The sequence below is a fragment of the Melopsittacus undulatus genome, chromosome 28 (assembly GCF_012275295.1).
Source record: "Melopsittacus undulatus isolate bMelUnd1 chromosome 28, bMelUnd1.mat.Z, whole genome shotgun sequence".
NCBI lineage: Eukaryota > Metazoa > Chordata > Aves > Psittaciformes > Psittaculidae > Melopsittacus > Melopsittacus undulatus.
Window position 1 is genome coordinate 1 of NC_047554.1, and position 17,500 is coordinate 17,500.

At 67.1% G+C, this 17,500-nt stretch overlaps 1 protein-coding gene and 2 non-coding genes across 3 annotated transcripts in view; all 3 read left to right on the plus strand.

The window, feature by feature from the left end:
• The first annotated feature begins 9,043 nt into the window (after positions 1 to 9,043).
• On the plus strand, positions 9,044 to 9,151 carry TRNAL-CAA (transfer RNA leucine (anticodon CAA)). The gene is made up of 2 exons: positions 9,044 to 9,081; positions 9,106 to 9,151. It is a non-coding gene; the product is annotated as a tRNA-Leu (tRNA).
• Positions 9,152 to 9,307: 156 nt separating this feature from the next.
• Positions 9,308 to 9,379, plus strand: TRNAE-CUC (transfer RNA glutamic acid (anticodon CUC)). The gene has a single exon. It is a non-coding gene; the product is annotated as a tRNA-Glu (tRNA).
• A 4,741-nt stretch (positions 9,380 to 14,120) lies between these two features.
• The window catches only part of IL4I1 (interleukin 4 induced 1), a 4,465-nt gene continuing 1,085 nt past the window's right edge, over positions 14,121 to 17,500 (plus strand). Inside the window, exons 1-6 of the mRNA XM_034072434.1 lie at positions 14,121 to 14,151; positions 15,658 to 15,872; positions 16,208 to 16,320; positions 16,526 to 16,727; positions 17,118 to 17,186; positions 17,484 to 17,500. The exon at positions 17,484 to 17,500 is cut by the window's right edge and continues 117 nt beyond it. Of these exons, the coding sequence (XP_033928325.1) occupies positions 14,121 to 14,151; positions 15,658 to 15,872; positions 16,208 to 16,320; positions 16,526 to 16,727; positions 17,118 to 17,186; positions 17,484 to 17,500 (647 nt within the window). The remainder of the gene's footprint in view (positions 14,152 to 15,657; positions 15,873 to 16,207; positions 16,321 to 16,525; positions 16,728 to 17,117; positions 17,187 to 17,483) is intronic.

The following is a 17,500-nucleotide window of genomic DNA, read 5'->3' on the forward strand; positions in this document are numbered from 1 at the left end:
AAACCAGTACCCCCTCCTGGCCCTCCGGCCCCGGGCGCGGGGGGCCCGGCGTTCGGGCGGCTTGGCAGGGCGCCCGGGCCCGGGCGGCCGGGGCCGGGGGGGGGCCTTGCTGCCCATGGCAGTGGCCCTGGGGGCCAGGGGCAGAGAGTGAGGGGGCGGGCGGGGGGCAGCGTTGCGAAGCCAGGCGTGCGCTGAACAGGCGCAGCACCAGTACCCCCCTCCTGGCCCTCCGGCCCCGGGCGCAGGGGCCCGGCGTTCGGGCGGCTTGGCAGGGCGCCCGGGTCCGGGCGGCCGGGCCCGGGGGGGGGCCTTGTTGCCCACGGCAACGGCCCTGGGGGCCGGGGGCAGAGAGTGAGGGGTGGGCAGGGGGCAGCGTTGCGAAGCCAGGCGTGCGCTGAACAGGCGCAGCACCAGTACCCCCTCCTGGCCCTCCGGCCCCGGGCGCGGGGGCCGGGTGTTCGGGCGGCTTGGCAGGGCGCCCGGGCCCGGGCGGCCGGGGCCGGGGGGGGCCTTGCTGCCCACGGCAACGGCCCTGGGGGCCCGGGGCAGAGAGTGAGGGGCGGGCGGGGGGCAGCGTTACGAAGCCAGGCGTGCGCTGAACAGGCGCAGCACCAGTACCCCCTCCTGGCCCTCCGGCCCCGGGCGGGGGGCCCGGTCGTTCGGGCGGGTTGGCAGGGCGCCGGGCCCGGGCGGCCGGGGGCCGGGGGGGGGCCCTACTGCCCACGGCAACGGCCCTGGGGGCCGGGGGCAGAGAGTGAGGGGCGGGCGGGGGGCAGCGTTGCGAAGCCAGGCGTGCGCTGACAGGCGCAGCACCAGTACCCCCTCCTGGCCCTCCGGCCCCGGGCGCGGGGGCCCGGCGTTTCGAGCGGCTTGGCAGGGCGCCGGGGCCCGGGCGGCCGGGGCCGGGGGGGGGCCTTGTTGCCCACGGCAACGGCCCTGGGGGCCGGGGGCAGAGACGTGAGAGGCAGGCGGGGGGCAGCGTTGTGAAGCCAGGCGTGCGCTGAACAGGCGCAGCACCAGTACCCCCTCCGGGGCCGTCCGGCCCCGGGCGCAGGGGCTCGGCGTTCGGGCGGCTTGGCAGGGCGCCCGGGGCCCGGGCGGCCGGACCTGGGGGGGGGCCTTGTTGCCCACGGCAACGGCCCTGGGGGCCTGGGGCAGAGAGTGACGGGGAGGGCGGGGGGCAGCGTTGCGAAGCCAGCCGTGCGCTGAACAGGCGCAGCACCAGTACCCCCTCCTGGCCCTCCGGCCCCGGGCCCAGGGGCCCGGCGTTCGGGCGGCTTGGCAGGGCGCCCGGGCGGCCGGGGCCGGGGGGGGGCCCTGCTGCCCACGGCAACGGCCCAGGGGGCCGGGGGCAGAGAGTGAGGGGCGGGCGGGGGGCAGTGTTGCGAAGCCAGGTGTGCGCTGAACAGGCGCAGCACCAGTACCCCCTCCTGGCCCTCCGGCCCCGGGCGCGGGGCCCGGCGTTGGGGCGGTTTGGCAGGGCGCCCTGGCCCGGGCGGCCGGAGCCGGGGGGGGGGGCCTTGCTGCCCACGGCAACGGCCCTGGGGGCCGGGGGCAGAGAGTGAGGGGCTGGGAAAGGCAGCGTTGCGAAGCCAGGCGTGCGCTGAACAGGCGCAGCACCAGTACCCCCTCCTGGCCCTCCGGCCCCGGGTGCTGGGACCCGGCGTTCAGGCGGCTTGGCAGGGCGCCCGGGCCCGGGCGGCCGGGGCCGGGGGGGGGCCTTGCTGCCCACGGCAACGGCCCTGGGGGCCGGGGGCAGAGAGTGAGGGGCGGGCGGGGGGCAGCCTTGCGAAGCCAGGCGTGCGCTGAACAGGCGCATCACCAGTACCCCCTCCTGGCCCTCCGGCCCCGTGTGCGGGGGGCCCCGGCGTTTCGGGCGGCTTGGCAGGGCGCCCGGGCCCGGGCGGCCGGGGCCGGGGGGGGGCCCTGCTGCCCACGGCAACGGCCCTGGGGGCCGGGGGCCAGAGAGTGAGGGGCGGGCGGGGGGCAGCGTTGCGAAGCCAGGCGTGCGCTGAACAGGCGCAGCACCAGTACCCCCTCCTGGCCCTCCGGCCCCGGGCGCGGGGGCCCGGCGTTCGGGCGGCTTGGCAGGGCGCCCGGGCCCGGGCGGCCGGGGCCGGGGGGAGGGCCTTGCTGCCCACGGCAACGGCCCTGGGGGCCGGGGGCAGAGAGTGAGGGGCGGGCGGGGGGCAGCGTTGCGAAGCCAGGCGTGCGCTGAACAGGCGCAGCACCAGTACCCCCCTCCTGGCCCTCCGGCCCCGGGCGCGGGGGGCTTGGCGTTCGGGCGGCTTGGCAGGGCGCCCGGGCCCGGGCGGCCGGGGCCGGGGGGGGGCCTTGCTGCCCACGGCAACGGCCCCTGGGGGCCGGGGGCAGAGAGTGAGGGGCGGGCGGGGGGCAGCGTTGCGAAGCCAGGCGTGCGCTGAACAGGCGCAGCACCAGTACCCCCTCCTGGCCCTCCGGCCCCGGGCGCAGGTGCCCGGCGTTCGGGCAGCTTGGCAGGGCGCCCGGGCCCGGGCGGCCGGGCCGGGGGGGCCTTGTTGCCCACGGCAACGGCCCTGGGGGCCGGGGGCAGAGAGTGAGGGGCGGGCGGAGGGCAGCGTTGCGAAGCCAGGCGTGCGCTGAACAGGCGCAGCACCAGTACCCCCTCCTGGCCCTCCGGCCCCGGGCGCGGGGGCCCGGCGTTCGGGCGGCTTGTTAGGGCGGCCCGGGCCTGGGCGGGCGGGGTCGGGGGGGGGGGCCTTGCTGCCCACGGCAACGGCCCTGGAGGCCGAGGGCAGAGAGTGAGGGGCGGGCGGGGGGCAGCGTTGCGAAGCCAGGCGTGCGCTGAACAGGCGCAGCACCAGTACCCCCTCCTGGCCCTCCGGCCCCGGGCGCGGGGGGCCCGGCGTTCGGGCGGCTTGGCAGGGCGCCCGGGCCCGGGCGGCCGGGCCTGGGGGGGGCCTTGTTGCCCACGGCAACGGCCCTGGGGGCCGGGGGCAGAGAGTGAGGGGCAGGCGGGGGGCAGCGTTTGCGAAGCCAGGCGTGCGCTGAACAGGCGCAGCACCAGTACCCCCTCCTGGCCCTCCGGCCCCGGGCGCGGGGGCCCGGCGTTCGGGCGGGTTGGCAGGGCGCCCGGGCCCGGGCGGCCGGGGCCGGGGGGGGCCTTGTTGCCCACGGCAACGGCCCTGGGGGCCGGGGCAGAGAGTGAGGGGCGGGCGGGGGGCAGCGTTGCGAAGCCAGGCGTGCGCTGAACAGGCGCAGCACCAGTACCCCCTCCTGGCTCTCCGGCCCCTGGTGCGGACGCTTGGCATTCGGGCGGCTAGGCAGGGCGCCCGGGCCCGGGCGGCCGGGTCCGGGGGGGGGGCCTTGTTGCCCACGGCAACGGCCCTGGGGGCCGGGGGCAGAGAGTGAGGGGCGGGCGGGGGGCAGCGTTGCGAAGCCAGGTGTGCGCTGAAAAGGCGCAGCAGCATTACTCCCTCCTGGACCTCCGGCCCCGGGCGCGGGGGCTTGGCGTTCGGGCGGCTTGGCAGGGCGCACGGGCCCGGGTGGCCGGGTCCGGGGGGGGGGCCTTGCTGCCCACGGCAACGGCCCGGGGGGCCAGGGGCAGAGAGTGAGGGGCGGGCGGGGGGGCAGCGTTGCGAAGCCAGGCGTGCGCTGAAGAGGCGCAGCACCAGTACCCCCTCCTGGCCCTCCGGCCCCGGGCGCGGGGGCCCGGCGTTCTGGCGGCTTGGCAGGGCGCCCGGGCCAGGGCGGCCGGGGCCGGGGGGGGGCCTTGTTGCCCACGGCAACAGCCCTGGGGGCCGGGGGCAGAGAGTGAGGGGCGGGCGGGGGGCAACGTTGCGAAGCCAGGCGTGCGCTGAACAGGCGCAGCACCAGTACCCCCTCCTGGCCCTCCGGCCCCGGGCGCGGGGGCCCGGCGTTCGGGCGGCTAGGCTGGGCGCCCGGGCCCGGGCGGCCGGGTCCGGGGGGGGGGCCTTGTTGCCCACGGCAACGGCCCTGGGGGCCGGGGGCAGAGAGTGAGGGGCGGGCGGGGGGCAGCGTTGCGAAGCCAGGCGTGCGCTGAACAGGCGCAGCACCGGTACCCCCTCCTGGCCCTCCGGCCCCGGGCGCGGGGGCCCGGCGTTCGGGCGGCTTGGCAGGGCGCCCGGGCCCGGGCGGCCGGGGCCGGGGGGGGGCCTTGTTGCCCAGGGCAACGGCCCTGGAGGCCGGGGGCAGAGAGTGAGGGGCGGGCGGGGGGGCAGCGTTGCGAAGCCAGGCGTGCGCTGAACAGGCGCAGCACCAGTACCCCCTCCTGGCCCTTTGGCCCCGGGCGCTGTGGCCCGGCGTTCGGGCGGCTTGGCAGGGCGCCCGGGCCCGGGCGGCCGGGGCGGGGGGGGGGCCTTGCTGCCCACGGCAACGGCCCTGGGGGCCAGGGGCAGAGAGTGAGGGGCGGGCGGGGGGCAGCGTTGCGAAGCCAGGCGTGCGCTGAACAGGCGCAGCACCAGTACCCCCTCCTGGCCCTCTAGCCCCGGGCGCGGGGGCCCGGCGTTCGGGCGGCTTGGCAGGGCGCCCGGGCCCGGGCGGCCGGGGCCGGGGGGGGGCCTTTTTGCCCACGGCAACGGCCCTGGGGGCCGGGGGCAGAGAGTGAGGGGCGGGCGGGGGGCAGCGTTGCGAAGCCAGGCGTGCGCTGAACAGGCGCAGCACCAGTACCCCCTCCTGGCCCTCCGGCCCCGGGCGCGGGGGCCCTGGGTTCGGGCGGGTTGGCAGGGCGCCCGGGCCCGGGCGGCCGGGCCTGGGGGGGGCCTTGTTGCCCACGGCAACGGCCCTGGGGGCCGGGAGCAGAGAGTGAGGGGCAGGCGGGGGGCAGCGTTGCGAAGCCAGGCGTGCGCTGAACAGGCGCAGCACCAGTACCCCCTCCTGGCCCTCCGGCCCCGGGCGCGGGGGCCCGGCGTTCGGGCGGCTTGGCTGGGCGCCCGGGCCCGGGCGGCCGGGGCCGGGGGGGGGCCTTTTTGCCCACGGCAACGGCCCTGGGGGCCGGGGGCAGAGAGTGAGGGGCGGGCGGGGGGCAGCGTTGCGAAGCCAGGCGTGCGCTGAACAGGCGCAGCACCAGTACCCCCTCCTGGCCCTCCGGCCCCAGGCGCTGGGGCCCGGCGTTCGGGCGGCTTGGCAGGGCGCCCGGGCCCGGGCGGCCGGGGCCGGGGGGGGGCCTTGCTGCCCACGGCAACGGCCCTGGGGGCCGGGGGCAGAGAGTGAGGGGCGGGCGGGGGGCAGCGTTGCGAAGCCAGGCGTGCGCTGAACAGGCGCAGCACCAGTACCCCCTCCTGGCTCTCCGGCCCCTGGCGCGTACGCTTGGCATTCGGGCGGCTAGGCAGGGCGCCCGGGCCCGGGCGGCCGGGTCCGGGGGGGGGGCCTAGCTGCCCACGGCAACGGCCCTGGGGGCCGGGGGCAGAGAGTGAGGGGCGGGCGGGGGGCAGCGTTGCGAAGCCAGGCGTGCGCTGAACAGGCGCAGCACCAGTACCCCCTCCTGGACCTCCGGCCCCGGGCGCGGGGGCTTGGCGTTCGGGCGGCTTGGCAGGGCGCACGGGCCCGGGTGGCCGGGTCCGGGGGGGGGGCCTAGCTGCCCACGGCAACGGCCCGGGGGGCCGGGGGCAGAGAGTGAGGGGCGGGCGGGGGGCAGCGTTGCGAAGCCAGGCGTGCGCTGAAGAGGCGCAGCACCAGTACCCCCTCCTGGCCCTCCGGCCCCGGGCGCGGGGGCCCGGCGTTCGGGCGGCTTGGCAGGGCGCCTGGGCCCGGGCGGCCGGGGCCGGGGGGGGGCCTTGCTGCCCACTGCAACAGCCCTGGGGGCCGGGGGCAGAGAGTGAGGGGCGGGCGGGGGGCAGCGTTGCGAAGCCAGGCGTGCGCTGAACAGGCGCAGCACCAGTACCCCCTCCTGGCCCTCCGGCCCCGGGCGCGGGGGCCCGGCGTTCGGGCGGCTTGGCAGGGCGCCCGGGCCCGGGCGGCCGGGCCTGGGGGGGGGCCTTGTTGCCCACGGCAACGGCCCTGGGGGCCGGGAGCAGAGAGTGAGGGGCAGGCGGGGTGCAGCGTTGCGAAGCCAGGCGTGCGCTGAACAGGCGCAGCACCAGTACCCCCTCCTGGCCCTCCGGCCCCGGGCGCGGGGGCCCGGCGTTCGGGCGGGTTGGCAGGGCGCCCGGGCCCGGGCGGCCGGGGCCGGGGGGGGCCTTGTTGCCCACGGCAACGGCCCTGGGGGCCGGGAGCAGAGAGTGAGGGGCAGGCGGGGGGCAGCGTTGCGAAGCCAGGCGTGCGCTGAACAGGCGCAGCACCAGTACCCCCTCCTGGCCCTCCGGCCCCGGGCGCGGGGGCCCGGCGTTCGGGCGGCTTGGCTGTGCGCCCGGGCCCGGGCGGCCGGGGCCGGGGGGGGGGCCTTTTTGCCCACGGCAACGGCCCTGGGGGCCGGGGGCAGAGAGTGAGGGGCGGGCGGGGGGCAGCGTTGCGAAGCCAGGCGTGCGCTGAACAGGCGCAGCACCAGTACCCCCTCCTGGCCCTTTGGCCCCGGGCGCTGTGGCCCGGCGTTCGGGCGGTTTGGCAGGGCGCCCGGGCCCGGGCGGCCGGGGCCGGGGGGGGGCCTTGCTGCCCACGGCAACGGCCCTGGGGGCCAGGGGCAGAGAGTGAGGGGCGGGCGGGGGGCAGCGTTGCGAAGCCAGGCGTGCGCTGAACAGGCGCAGCACCAGTACCCCCTCCTGGCCCTCCGGCCCCGGGCGCGGCGGCCCGGCGTTCGGGCGGCTTGGCAGGGCGCCCGGGCCCGGGCGGCCGGGGCCTGGGGGGGGCCTTGTTGCCCACGGCAACGGCCGTGGGGGCCGGGGGCAGAGAGTGAGGGGCGGGCGGGGGGCAGCGCTGCGAAGCCAGGCGTGCGCTGAACAGGCGCAGCACCAGTACCCCCTCCTGGCCCTCCGGCCCCGGGCGCGGGGGCCCGGCGTTCGGGCGGCTTGGCAGGGCGCCCGAGCCCGGGAGGCCGGGGCCGGGGGGGGCCTTGCTGCCCACGGCAACGGCCCTGGGGGCCGGGGGCAGAGAGTGAGGGGTGGGCGGGGGGCAGCGTTGCGAAGCCAGGCGTGCGCTGAACAGGCGAAGCACCAGTACCCCCTCCTGGCCCTCCGGCCCCCGGCGCTGGGGCCCGGCGTTCGGGCGGCTTGGCAGGGCGCCCGGGCCCGGGCGGCCGGGGCCGGGGGGGGGCCTTGCTGCCCACGGCAACGGCCCTGGGGTCCGGGGGCAGAGAGTGAGGGGCGGGCGGGGGGCAGCGTTGCGAAGCCAGGCGTGCGCTGAACAGGCGCAGCACCAGTACCCCCTCCTGGCCCTCCGGCCCCGGGCGCTGTGGCCCGGCGTTCGGGCGGCTTGGCAGGGCGCCCGGGCCCGGGCGGCCGGGGCCGGTGGGGGGCCTTGCTGCCCACGGCAACGGCCCTGGGGGCCGGGGGCAGAGAGTGAGGGGCGGGCGGGGGGCAGCGTTGCGAAGCCAGGCGTGCGCTGAACAGGCGCAGCACCAGTACCCCCTCCTGGCCCTCCGGCCCCGGGCGCGGGGGGCCCGGCGTTCGGGCGGCTTGGCAGGGCGCCTGGGCCCGGGCGGCCGGGGCCGGGGGGGGCCTTGTTGTCCACGGCAACGGCCCTGGGGGCCGGGGGCAGAGAGTGAGTGGCGGGCGGGGGGCAGCGTTGCGAAGCCAGGCGTGCGCTGAACAGGCGCAGCACCAGTACCCCCTCCTGGCCCTCCGGCCCCGGGCGCGGGGGCCCGGCGTTCGGGCGGGTTGGCAGGGCGCCCGGGCCCGGGCGGCCGGGCCTGGGGGGGGCCTTGTTGCCCACGGCAACGGCCCTGGGGGCCGGGAGCAGAGAGTGAGGGGCAGGCGGGGGGCAGCGTTGCGAAGCCAGGCGTGCGCTGAACAGGCGCAGCACCAGTACCCCCTCCTGGCCCTCCGGCCCCGGGCGCGGACGCTTGGCGTTCGGGCGGCTAGGCAGGGCGCCCGGGCCCGGGCGGCCGGGGCCGGGGGGGGGCCTTGCTGCCCAGGGCAACGGCCCTGGGGGCCGGGGGCAGAGAGTGAGGGGCGGGCGGGGGGCAGCGTTGCGAAGCCAGGCGTGCGCTGAACAGGCGCAGCACCAGTACCCCCTCCTGGCCCTCCGGCCCCGGGCGCGGGGCCCCGGCGTTCGGGCGGCTTGGCTGGGCGCCCGGGCCCGGGCGGCCGGGGCCGGGGGGGGCCTTGTTGCCCAGGGCAACGGCCCTGGAGGCCGGGGGCAGAGAGTGAGGGGCGGGCGGGGGGCAGCGTTGCGAAGCCAGGCGTGCGCTGAACAGGCGCAGCACCAGTACCCCCTCCTGGCCCTCCGGCCCCGGGCGCGGGGGCCCGGCGTTCGGGCGGCTTGGCAGGGCGCCCGGGCCCGGGCGGCCGGGGCCGGGGGGGGGCCTTGTTGCCCACGGCAACGGCCCTGGAGGCCGGGGGCAGAGAGTGAGGGGCGGGCGGGGGGCAGCGTTGCGAAGCCAGGCGTGCGCTGAACAGGCGCAGCACCAGTACCCCCTCCTGGCCCTTTGGCCCTGGGCGCTGTGGCCCGGCGTTCGGGCGGCTTGGCAGGGCGCCTGGGCCCGGGCGGCCGGGGCCGGGGGGGGTTCTTGCTGCCCACGGCAACGGCCGTGGTGCCCGGGGGCAGAGAGTGAGGGTCGGGCAGGGGGCAGCGTTGCGAAGCCAGGCGTGCGCTGAACAGGCGCAGCACCAGTACCCCCTCCTGGCCCTCCGGTTGGTTTGATCCCCCCCTGGATGGGTAAAGCCGGAGTAAAGGGGAAGGAATCATTGTGATTTGCTTTGGAATGAGCCCAAGGATGGGAATGATCCCAAATCCTAATGCAGAGGATTCAACCCCTGCCTCCCACAGCAACCATAAGAGGGCTTAAAATGGGGAGACAAACCCATCACCACAACCCCCATTGGCACACGGCAAACCCATCACCACAACCCCCATTGGCAAAGGAGGCAGGGAAGGGATGGGGAGGGGGAGGATGAGGAGGGGGAGGATGAGCAGGGGGAGGATGAGGAGGGGGAGGAAGGCTTCGGACAGTGTCAGGATGGCCGAGTGGTCTAAGGCGCCAGACTCAAGGCTTCGCTTTCCCTAGGCTGGGAATTCTGGTCTCCGAATGGAGGCGTGGGTTCAAATCCCACTTCTGACACACGTTTTCCTGCTGGAAAACACACTTCCAGAACCTATTGCAACAACTTCCCCTCCCCCCTTAGGGAAAACCCCAATTCTCCGCTTTTTTACCCCAAATCCCGTCCCCATCGCTCCTATTGACAGAGCACAATGGGGATGAATCGCTGCCAGCGCCTCCCTGGTGGTCTAGTGGTTAGGATTCGGCGCTCTCACCGCCGCGGCCCGGGTTCGATTCCCGGTCAGGGAAGCTTCCTTTTCCCCTTCAACTCAATACCCCCCCCACTGTTTTCCTCCCCTCCCTCCTGCTGATGCCAATAACGGGCGATTTCACACCAAATCCAGCCCTTAAAGCACACACATTGATGGCGAACTCCCTTATGCCAACAGCCATTGGCACCCTTGTGGCACAGGCTGCTTGCCATGGGCAGCACCTGGTGAGGGATGGGTTCAGTGCATCCGGTCATCACCATCACTGGCCTTGGTCTTTCCCCACCTCTCCCAGCCATTCCCATCATCTGCTGCCCATTAAAACACATGTATTGAACCCATCAAACCATCTCCTTGCAGCAAGGCAGCCCTGGGAGCCCAGATTAAGGCAAACCCCACTTAGAGATGCTCACTGGTGAAACCCGGAGCTGCATCCCAGCCCCACATCATCCCAGCCCCACATCATCCCAGCCCCACATCATCCCAGCCCCACATCATCGAGCCCCACATCATCCCGGCCCCACATCATCCCGGCCCCACATCATCCCGGCCCCACATCATCCCAGCCCCACATCATCCCAGCCCCACATCATCCCAGCCCCACATCATCCCGGCACCACATCATCCCGGCCCCACATCATCCCGGCCCCACATCATCCCGGCCCCACATCATCCCAGCCCCACATCATCCCAGCCCCACATCATCGAGCCCCACATCATCCCGGCCCCACATCATCGAGCCCCACATCATCCCGGCCCCACATCATCCCGGCCCCACATCATCCCGGCCCCACATCATCCCAGCCCCACATCATCCCGGCCCCACATCATCCCAGCCCCACATCATCCCAGCCCCACATCATCCAGCCCCACATCATCCCGGCCCCACATCATCCCAGCCCCACATCATCCCAGCCCCACATCATCCCAGCCCCACATCACCCTGACACCACCACAAGCTGCTGTTGGTCCTTTATTACCCCAGCACATAGACAATGTAGTTCATCATCCTCCATCATGGGCATCACTCAGGCCCTCAGCAGCTGAGCTGCCTTCAACCCCCTCCTTTGGGATGCCGGAGCCTTCATCCTCCTCCTCACGGGCACCACAGTGCGCAGGGCAGTGAGGACGTGCATGGCACTGACCATGGGCTCCCGGCTCTGCCTCCGCAGCCGCTCGGCCTCCTTGGACACCCTCCTGTACATGTCCTGCATGAAGGTCACCAGGAAGCCCTTGGCCTCGCGGGATAGGAACCGGACGGACCCATTGGCCCCATTGAGCTTCCTGGTGTTGAGGCCAAAGGGACGTTTGGGAGCTCTTCTGTCCATGGGCTGATGCTTCCTCCTCTCCATGGGCTGATGCTTCCTCTTGTCCATGGGCTGATGCTTCCTCCTCTCCATGGGCTGATGCTTCCTCCTGTCCATGGGCTGATGCTTCCTCCTGTCCATGGGCTGATGCTTCCTCCTCTCCATGGGCTGATGCTTCCTCCTCTCCATGGGCTGATGCTTCCTCCTCTCCATGGGCTGATGCTTCCTCCCCTCCATGGGCTGATGCTTCCTCCTCTCCATGGGCTGATGCTTCCTCCCCTCCATGGGCTGATGCTTCCTCCTCTCCATGGGCTGATGCTTCCTCCTGTCCATGGGCTGATGCTTCCTCCTCTCCATGGGCTGATGCTTCCTCCGCTCCGAAGTCTTCCTCTTCTTGGCCATGGGTTTGCGGCTCCTGCTCCTGTTCCCATCCTGGAGCCTCCTCTTCCTCTGGGGTCTCCTCTTCCTCTGGGTCCTGCTCTTTGTTCCCTTCACGGGCTCCACCGCAATGGACACCATGGCTCAGACCCTTCAGACTGCTCAGACCCTTCAGACCCCCCCTGAGCTCCCCTTATATGCAAATGGGGATGCAAATGAGGGGCAGATCTGAGCCCTGCCATTGGCCAAGAGGACAACATCTCCCATGCGATCATAAAGGATGGAATCCTGGTGGATTCCATCTCCCCATGGCAACCATGGTGCTCACCCTCCCAAAGGGAACCTTCCACCCACCTGTTGCTTATGCTACTGCATGAACTGCCTCTCATTTGACTTATTTTAATGTCATTATTATTCATTTAATTTACATAAATATATAATATATATAGAAATATATATTTATATAAATTAAATTTGTAAATTAAATAGATATACATTAAATTAATATATATTTTATATATATTAATACATGAATATATTTTATATATATAAAGTAAATATAATAAAGTAAGTATAAATTTATTTTATATAAATATCTATTTATGGAAATATCTATTTATATAAATATCTATTTATGGAAATATCTATTTATCTAAATTAAAGTTGTATAAGATATAATTATATTAACCTAATTTGCTAACCAGGATGGCAACAGACCTCATTGAAGAGTCTTCCTAACCTCTGTGGGGTCTGCACTTGTTCAGTGCTTTAGTCCAAAGCCCTGCAGGGCCCCAGCACTGGCCTAGATGCTGGCCCATGTTATCCCACACCCCCTGCCACACATGGGATTCCAGCCTTGGGAAACCCTCCTGGTCCTCCTGCATCGTCATCCAGCCCTAGACCAGACCCAAAGATCTCAACCCTTTGTGCCCCACATTGGGGCTGATGTGGTTTAAGCCCAGCTGGTAACCCAGGACTACTCCATTATATACAATGATAAGGGGAATAACAAGGGCAGAGAACACAACCGCTCACCACCCACCGACCCATACCCAGCCTGATCTAACCCTTCCATGTAACTACCCCAGTTTCTATACTGGGCAGGATGCTGTGGAACACCCTTTGGTCAGTGTGGGTGTCCTGATCCCTCCTCCCTGCCTTGGTCAGACTGAACATTACTGAGCACCCACTAAAACCATGGGTGTTATCAGCGCTGTTCCCAGGCTAAGGTCTAAGCCTCAGCACTGCACTAAGGAGAGGAAAGGCTGGTACAGCTGAACCCAGCCTAACACCTACCAGAGCATCAGCTCAGCTGCACCTTGCAAGGACAAGGGACGTGCTCTGTGTGTCTTCTGGATGAGCAGGAAATGAGTTGTAAGGAAACCCTTTGAAAGGGCATCTTTCCTTCTGGAAACTGATGCCTACCTTAGTCTGGGACTAATGAATCCACCCGGGTTTAATGCACAGCTCACTCCTCACGTCCACCCTATGCACCTCCCTGTGCTTCCTTCCAGCTCCTCCATGCACTGCCAATGATGCCACACCAACGTCTGCCCGCCCTGGTGCTGGGCACCAAACCCGGTTTTACCTCCTTCATTAAGAACAAAACCACATGAAAAGCCAAGGGGATTACATGGAATTGTCCTTCCTTTCCTCATCCCACGCCGCTGATTCCATCCCGTTTCCATCCCTCCCATTGTCCTGCCCCAGCCTCGTGTTGTAACTGGCCTGAGGTGGGAACTGGGTTTCCAGTAAGGCTCAGGGAAGCAGCAGGAACATGGGAGGAACTGCTTTGGCAACGGGTGGCATGGCAGGCTTAGACTATAAGCCCTGTAATTTGGGCTCATCCTAAAGCAGCCTGTCCGGACACGTGCTGAGGTGGCTCTTTAGCAAAGCAAGCTCCATCAAACTGCCCTCTCCCCAGACCCTCTGGAGCACTGGTTTAATGGGGTAATCCCCACATCCAGCACCAAGGACCAGTTCTTCATGGATCAAACTGGTGGATGGACACAGAATCCTCAAGGAGGACGTACAACCCTTTGGTTTCCCTTAGGGGGACAGTTTCCACCCGATTCTGATGCAGATGAAAGCAGGTGAATGGGATGTGAGGAACCAGCTCCTTGTTTTGCCCTCATATGGGCAGGGATAACTCCTGGAATCCCTATAGGTTGGATCCATCTCTTCCAAACCTCCCATCCCAGCATCACCACCATGGAGATGCATTGGGGGAAGGTTAGGACCAAGCAGCCTGTGGGGCCAGGCAGAGGAAAGGAGACCCCAACAGTTCCCCTTTGCTGTAGGAACCCCACACTCCAGCAAGCACAGAGCTGGGCTTGGGACAGCCCCACATAACCCCAAGCTCTGTGTCCCAAGGCACATAGATCCCATGGATGTGGATGTGTTCAGTGGGTCCCGCTGCTGTAGGGAAGGGAATGGGATCAATCCAAGAGCAGCACTCAAAGGACACAACAAACCACAACCAAAGGCTCCATCAAGATGAATGAGAGCAGAGCTGGAGCCTCAGCCCTCCTGCCTGGGAGGACACCCAAAGACCAGACCCCTAATGGCACAAGGGGCAGTTTGCTTGTGCATTGATGCCCATATCCCTGGGCTCCAAGCAAGGAGAGCTGAGAGCATTGCAGGGAAGGGGAGTGTTCCATGACTAAACACAGCTGAGAAGAGGCTATGGGGAAAGCCCCTTCTGTGGGGCTGGGTGCTGAGGTCACCCTTAGGGTGCAGGAGTCCAGGAAGCACCACAATGGGGTTTCATTTCCCCATATGAGTACATCATCTGCTTGACTGTAATGGACCCAGTGTTTGCCATCCCAGTGACGGCATCTAAGCTCAGTCCTAATGGAGACAGGATGAAGCCAAATCTGACCATAGAGTGTCCAGCACCTGGGAATGCCCATTCTCCCCATTGTGGGTGTTCTGGATGTGAGCTCAGAGGTCCCTTCGGGATGCAAACGAATCCCAAGCCACCGGCTCCGATCCCAAAGACCCAAACCCTTCCTTGGGTGCTGGGTAACCCTCTGCCCTTCCCAGTGAGGGTGAACCCAGCTCCATGTGTCCCAAGGATCACACTTCCCAATGGCCATGGACCCAGTGTCCAAACCCGATACCACAGGTGAGGAAGGACAAGGAGCCGGCAGAGGAACCAGCTCCATGACCACTTCCCATGGGATGACGAATCCCTGGTGCTCCAGGTTCCCTCCCCAGCCACCACAATTAGGTTGCCTCCTTGTTTGCTTAAGGCAGGTATAAAACGAGAGCAAATCTCAGCAGAGGACTCATCTTCCTGCTGTGAGGATGACTGGGACCTGTGAGTGGCTCTCCTGAACCTCAGCCTCTCCTATGGGGTTTTCCTGCTTTCCTCTCCTCTTCCAATCCTACTTTTGGGGTGGTTTGGGTTTGGTTTTCACACCTGCCTTTTGTGTCCTTCCTGCAGCTCAGGGCTTGGTCACCTGGGCTTGGCTTGGCCACAACCATGGGCAATGGGACTGCAGGTTTGGGATGCTCCTAAGTGTGCAGGGATAGATGGGAACGAGCTCAGAACCTCCGGGAGGACATCAGGCTGATGGTTCCCCCCACAGCACAAGGAGGTCTGTGGGATGATGGAGATCCATCCATTCCAATGGTCCCAATGTCTTTGGGATCTCCTGCAGGAGGACCAGGGCAGCAGCCCTGGGTGAGAGGGTTGATGTGGCTTTATCCCTTCCTGCCTTGCCCCTCTGCTGCAGCCCAATGGGAGCAAATGCTTTCTAATGAGTCCTCAGTGCCATTGTTGGGGTATCCAGGATGCTGGAGCAGCTCCAGGGCCTGCAGAAGGAGCTGGGCTTTGGATCCCAACAGTCACCTGTAGGGTAGCAGTTGTGAGGCTGATCCAGCAGGAACATCCCAAAGTGATGTTCCGAAGGGAGAACTGCCCAGGGTGGATTTCACCTCCTCTTCTCCCATTATGATCCTATGATTCCCTGCAAGGAAACTGCCCATATTGGGGGGAAGGAAAAGGAAGTTAAAGTCATTGAAGTTATATGGGGGAACTGGAGCCAAAGCTGGTGAGATCCCAGGTTTCTGTTCCAACCTCCTTCCCCTAGGATATTGTCTCTGGATGGGCTGGAGGCTCCTCTGGTTTCAATGGATAAGCTCCATCACCTGCTGCCTCTGGCTCATCTCTCCAGCCCTCTATGCAGTAGGATGCACCTATCAATATCCTATTGTCCTCTGCTACCCACAGCACCCGAACTGCCATGGATTGCTAAGGGACAGGGCAATGGGGACAAGGCTGCCCGAGTTCTTTGTGTGTGAGTGGCACCAATGACCCTCCTTCCTTAGGGATTCTTGAGCTTATCCAAAGGGGCTCGGACTCATTTGGGGAACTTGCGAAAGCAGAATGGGAATGGGAATGGGAATGGGAAAAACTCATCCATGGGCTTCATTTGTCCTTCAAAATCCCTTTCCTGACACTAAACATCCAGCATCCTATGAGAGCTGCTGGTTCCATAGGGAATAACGGTGCCAGTTGGATCACATTGATGCTGTTCCTCTCTGAGGCTCAGACATTGATGTACTTGGAGCTGTCTGTGCTAGCAGCCTCCATGCTCCTTGCCAATGCCTTCCTCCTGTCTCCCAGTCCTATCCCAGCTCCTCCTGCTCGCAGGCCTCCTGAGTGCCAGGAGCTTCCCCTGCTTCCCTGAGTGTTGTCTCCATGATGAAGACTATGAAGAGCTGTTGAGCATCATTGAGCACGGGCTGGAGCCTGCAGCTCACCCTGCGGATGTGCTCATCGTTGGAGCAGGGATAAGTGGGCTCACAGCAGCCAAGCTGCTCCGAGATGCTGGCCATAGGGTCAGTGCTTGTATGGCTGCCTTTGGGTACCCTACCCAGTGGGAGAGGGAGAAGGGAATGGATCATAATGGTGGGAAAGGAAGGGAAATCAATGGGGCTGCAGTGATTGCATCTGGTTTAGGCACAGGGATGGGGGATGAACGGGAGCTTCACACCAAGCAGCTCCTTCAGGTGGGCTCCAAAGGAACACAAGGGATGGGTTGGGATCTCAGAAGGGTTCAGTCACCATCCAGAAGGGTTCAGTGCCACCCTATGGGCCAGGAATGCTGTCACCAGGCTCTGTAGGGTGTTGTTTAGGAGAACCCCTGCAGACATCACCCATCTCTATGGTGCAGGTCACTGTTCTGGAGGCCAGCGGCCGGGTCGGGGGCCGGATCCGGACCCATCGCCCCGAGGGGCAGGACTGGTATGTGGAGCTGGGAGCCATGCGCCTGCCATCCAAGCACAGGTAAGGGATGCTCTATAGGGCAGGGACCTGCCTATGGGGGAGCAAGGCTGAGGACATGGGTATGGGGCAGCAGGAGAAGGGGCTCTCACAACACATTGCCAACACAATGTGTGCCTATGAGCATCCTTTGTGCCCCTTGTGCTTTAGGGGCTGTGTTTGGGGTGGGTTGTCCCCAAGCCCTTGCCCCATATACCTCATGTCTCAGGCTGGTCCGGGAGCTCATCAGGCAGTTTGAGCTGAAGCTGAACCCCTTCATCCAGAGCGATGAGAACACCTGGTACCTGCTGAACGGCACCCGGGTGAGGGCCAAGGAGGTGAACAGGAACCCCAATATCCTCCAGTACCCTGTGGAGCCATCGGAGAGGGGCAAAAGTGCCCAGCAGCTGTACCGGGAAGCACTGCACAAGGTATGTGCCCATAGGGAAGGGTATCCAGGGGACACGGATGCTGGTTCCTGGACCCTCCTCTGCATGATGGGGTGAGGAAGACCCAGCAATGGGGTGAGGAAGACCCAGCAATGGGGTGAGGAAGACCCAGCAATGGGGTGAGGAAGAGGAGGCTCCTTTGGCCTTAGATAGGGCAGCTCATTGAGACCCTCTTTATACCCATTCCCATCTCTGGAGCGCTCACCAAGCCTTGGATGAAGCAGAAGATGCCACGTTAAGGCCATAACCTCCCCAAGCAGCAGGATCCATTCCCTCTAGCTCAGCTCCAGGGGTCGATGCTAACAGAATCCAGGGATGCTCTTTGGGAATGTGCTTTCCTTCCTCATTCAGGCATCACTGTTTCCTCTGCAGGCTTTGAAGGAGTTCCAGGCTACAGACTGCAAGGAGTATCTGAAGAAATACGACTCCTTCTCCACCAAGGTGAAGCTCTGGGGCTTGAGTTTATCCTCCTCTTAACCCTAATGGATCTGGGAATCCATCCACATTAACCATATTCCCCCATCATGGGGGGGGTTTACTGAGCATCTTCACATGTCCCAACCGCCCCAAAGCCACAGATCCCTGCTCATCCATCCCATGAGCTTCAGTCCTGCTCAGTCTGCAAGGAGCTGCTTCTGGGCTGGGCTTTAGGTAGATCAGGAACAGGCAGCAGGGCATGGATATGAGGGACATAAAGCAATGGGACAACAACACCAGGTCCTCCTCTGGCTTTCCCAGGAGTACCTGATCAAGGT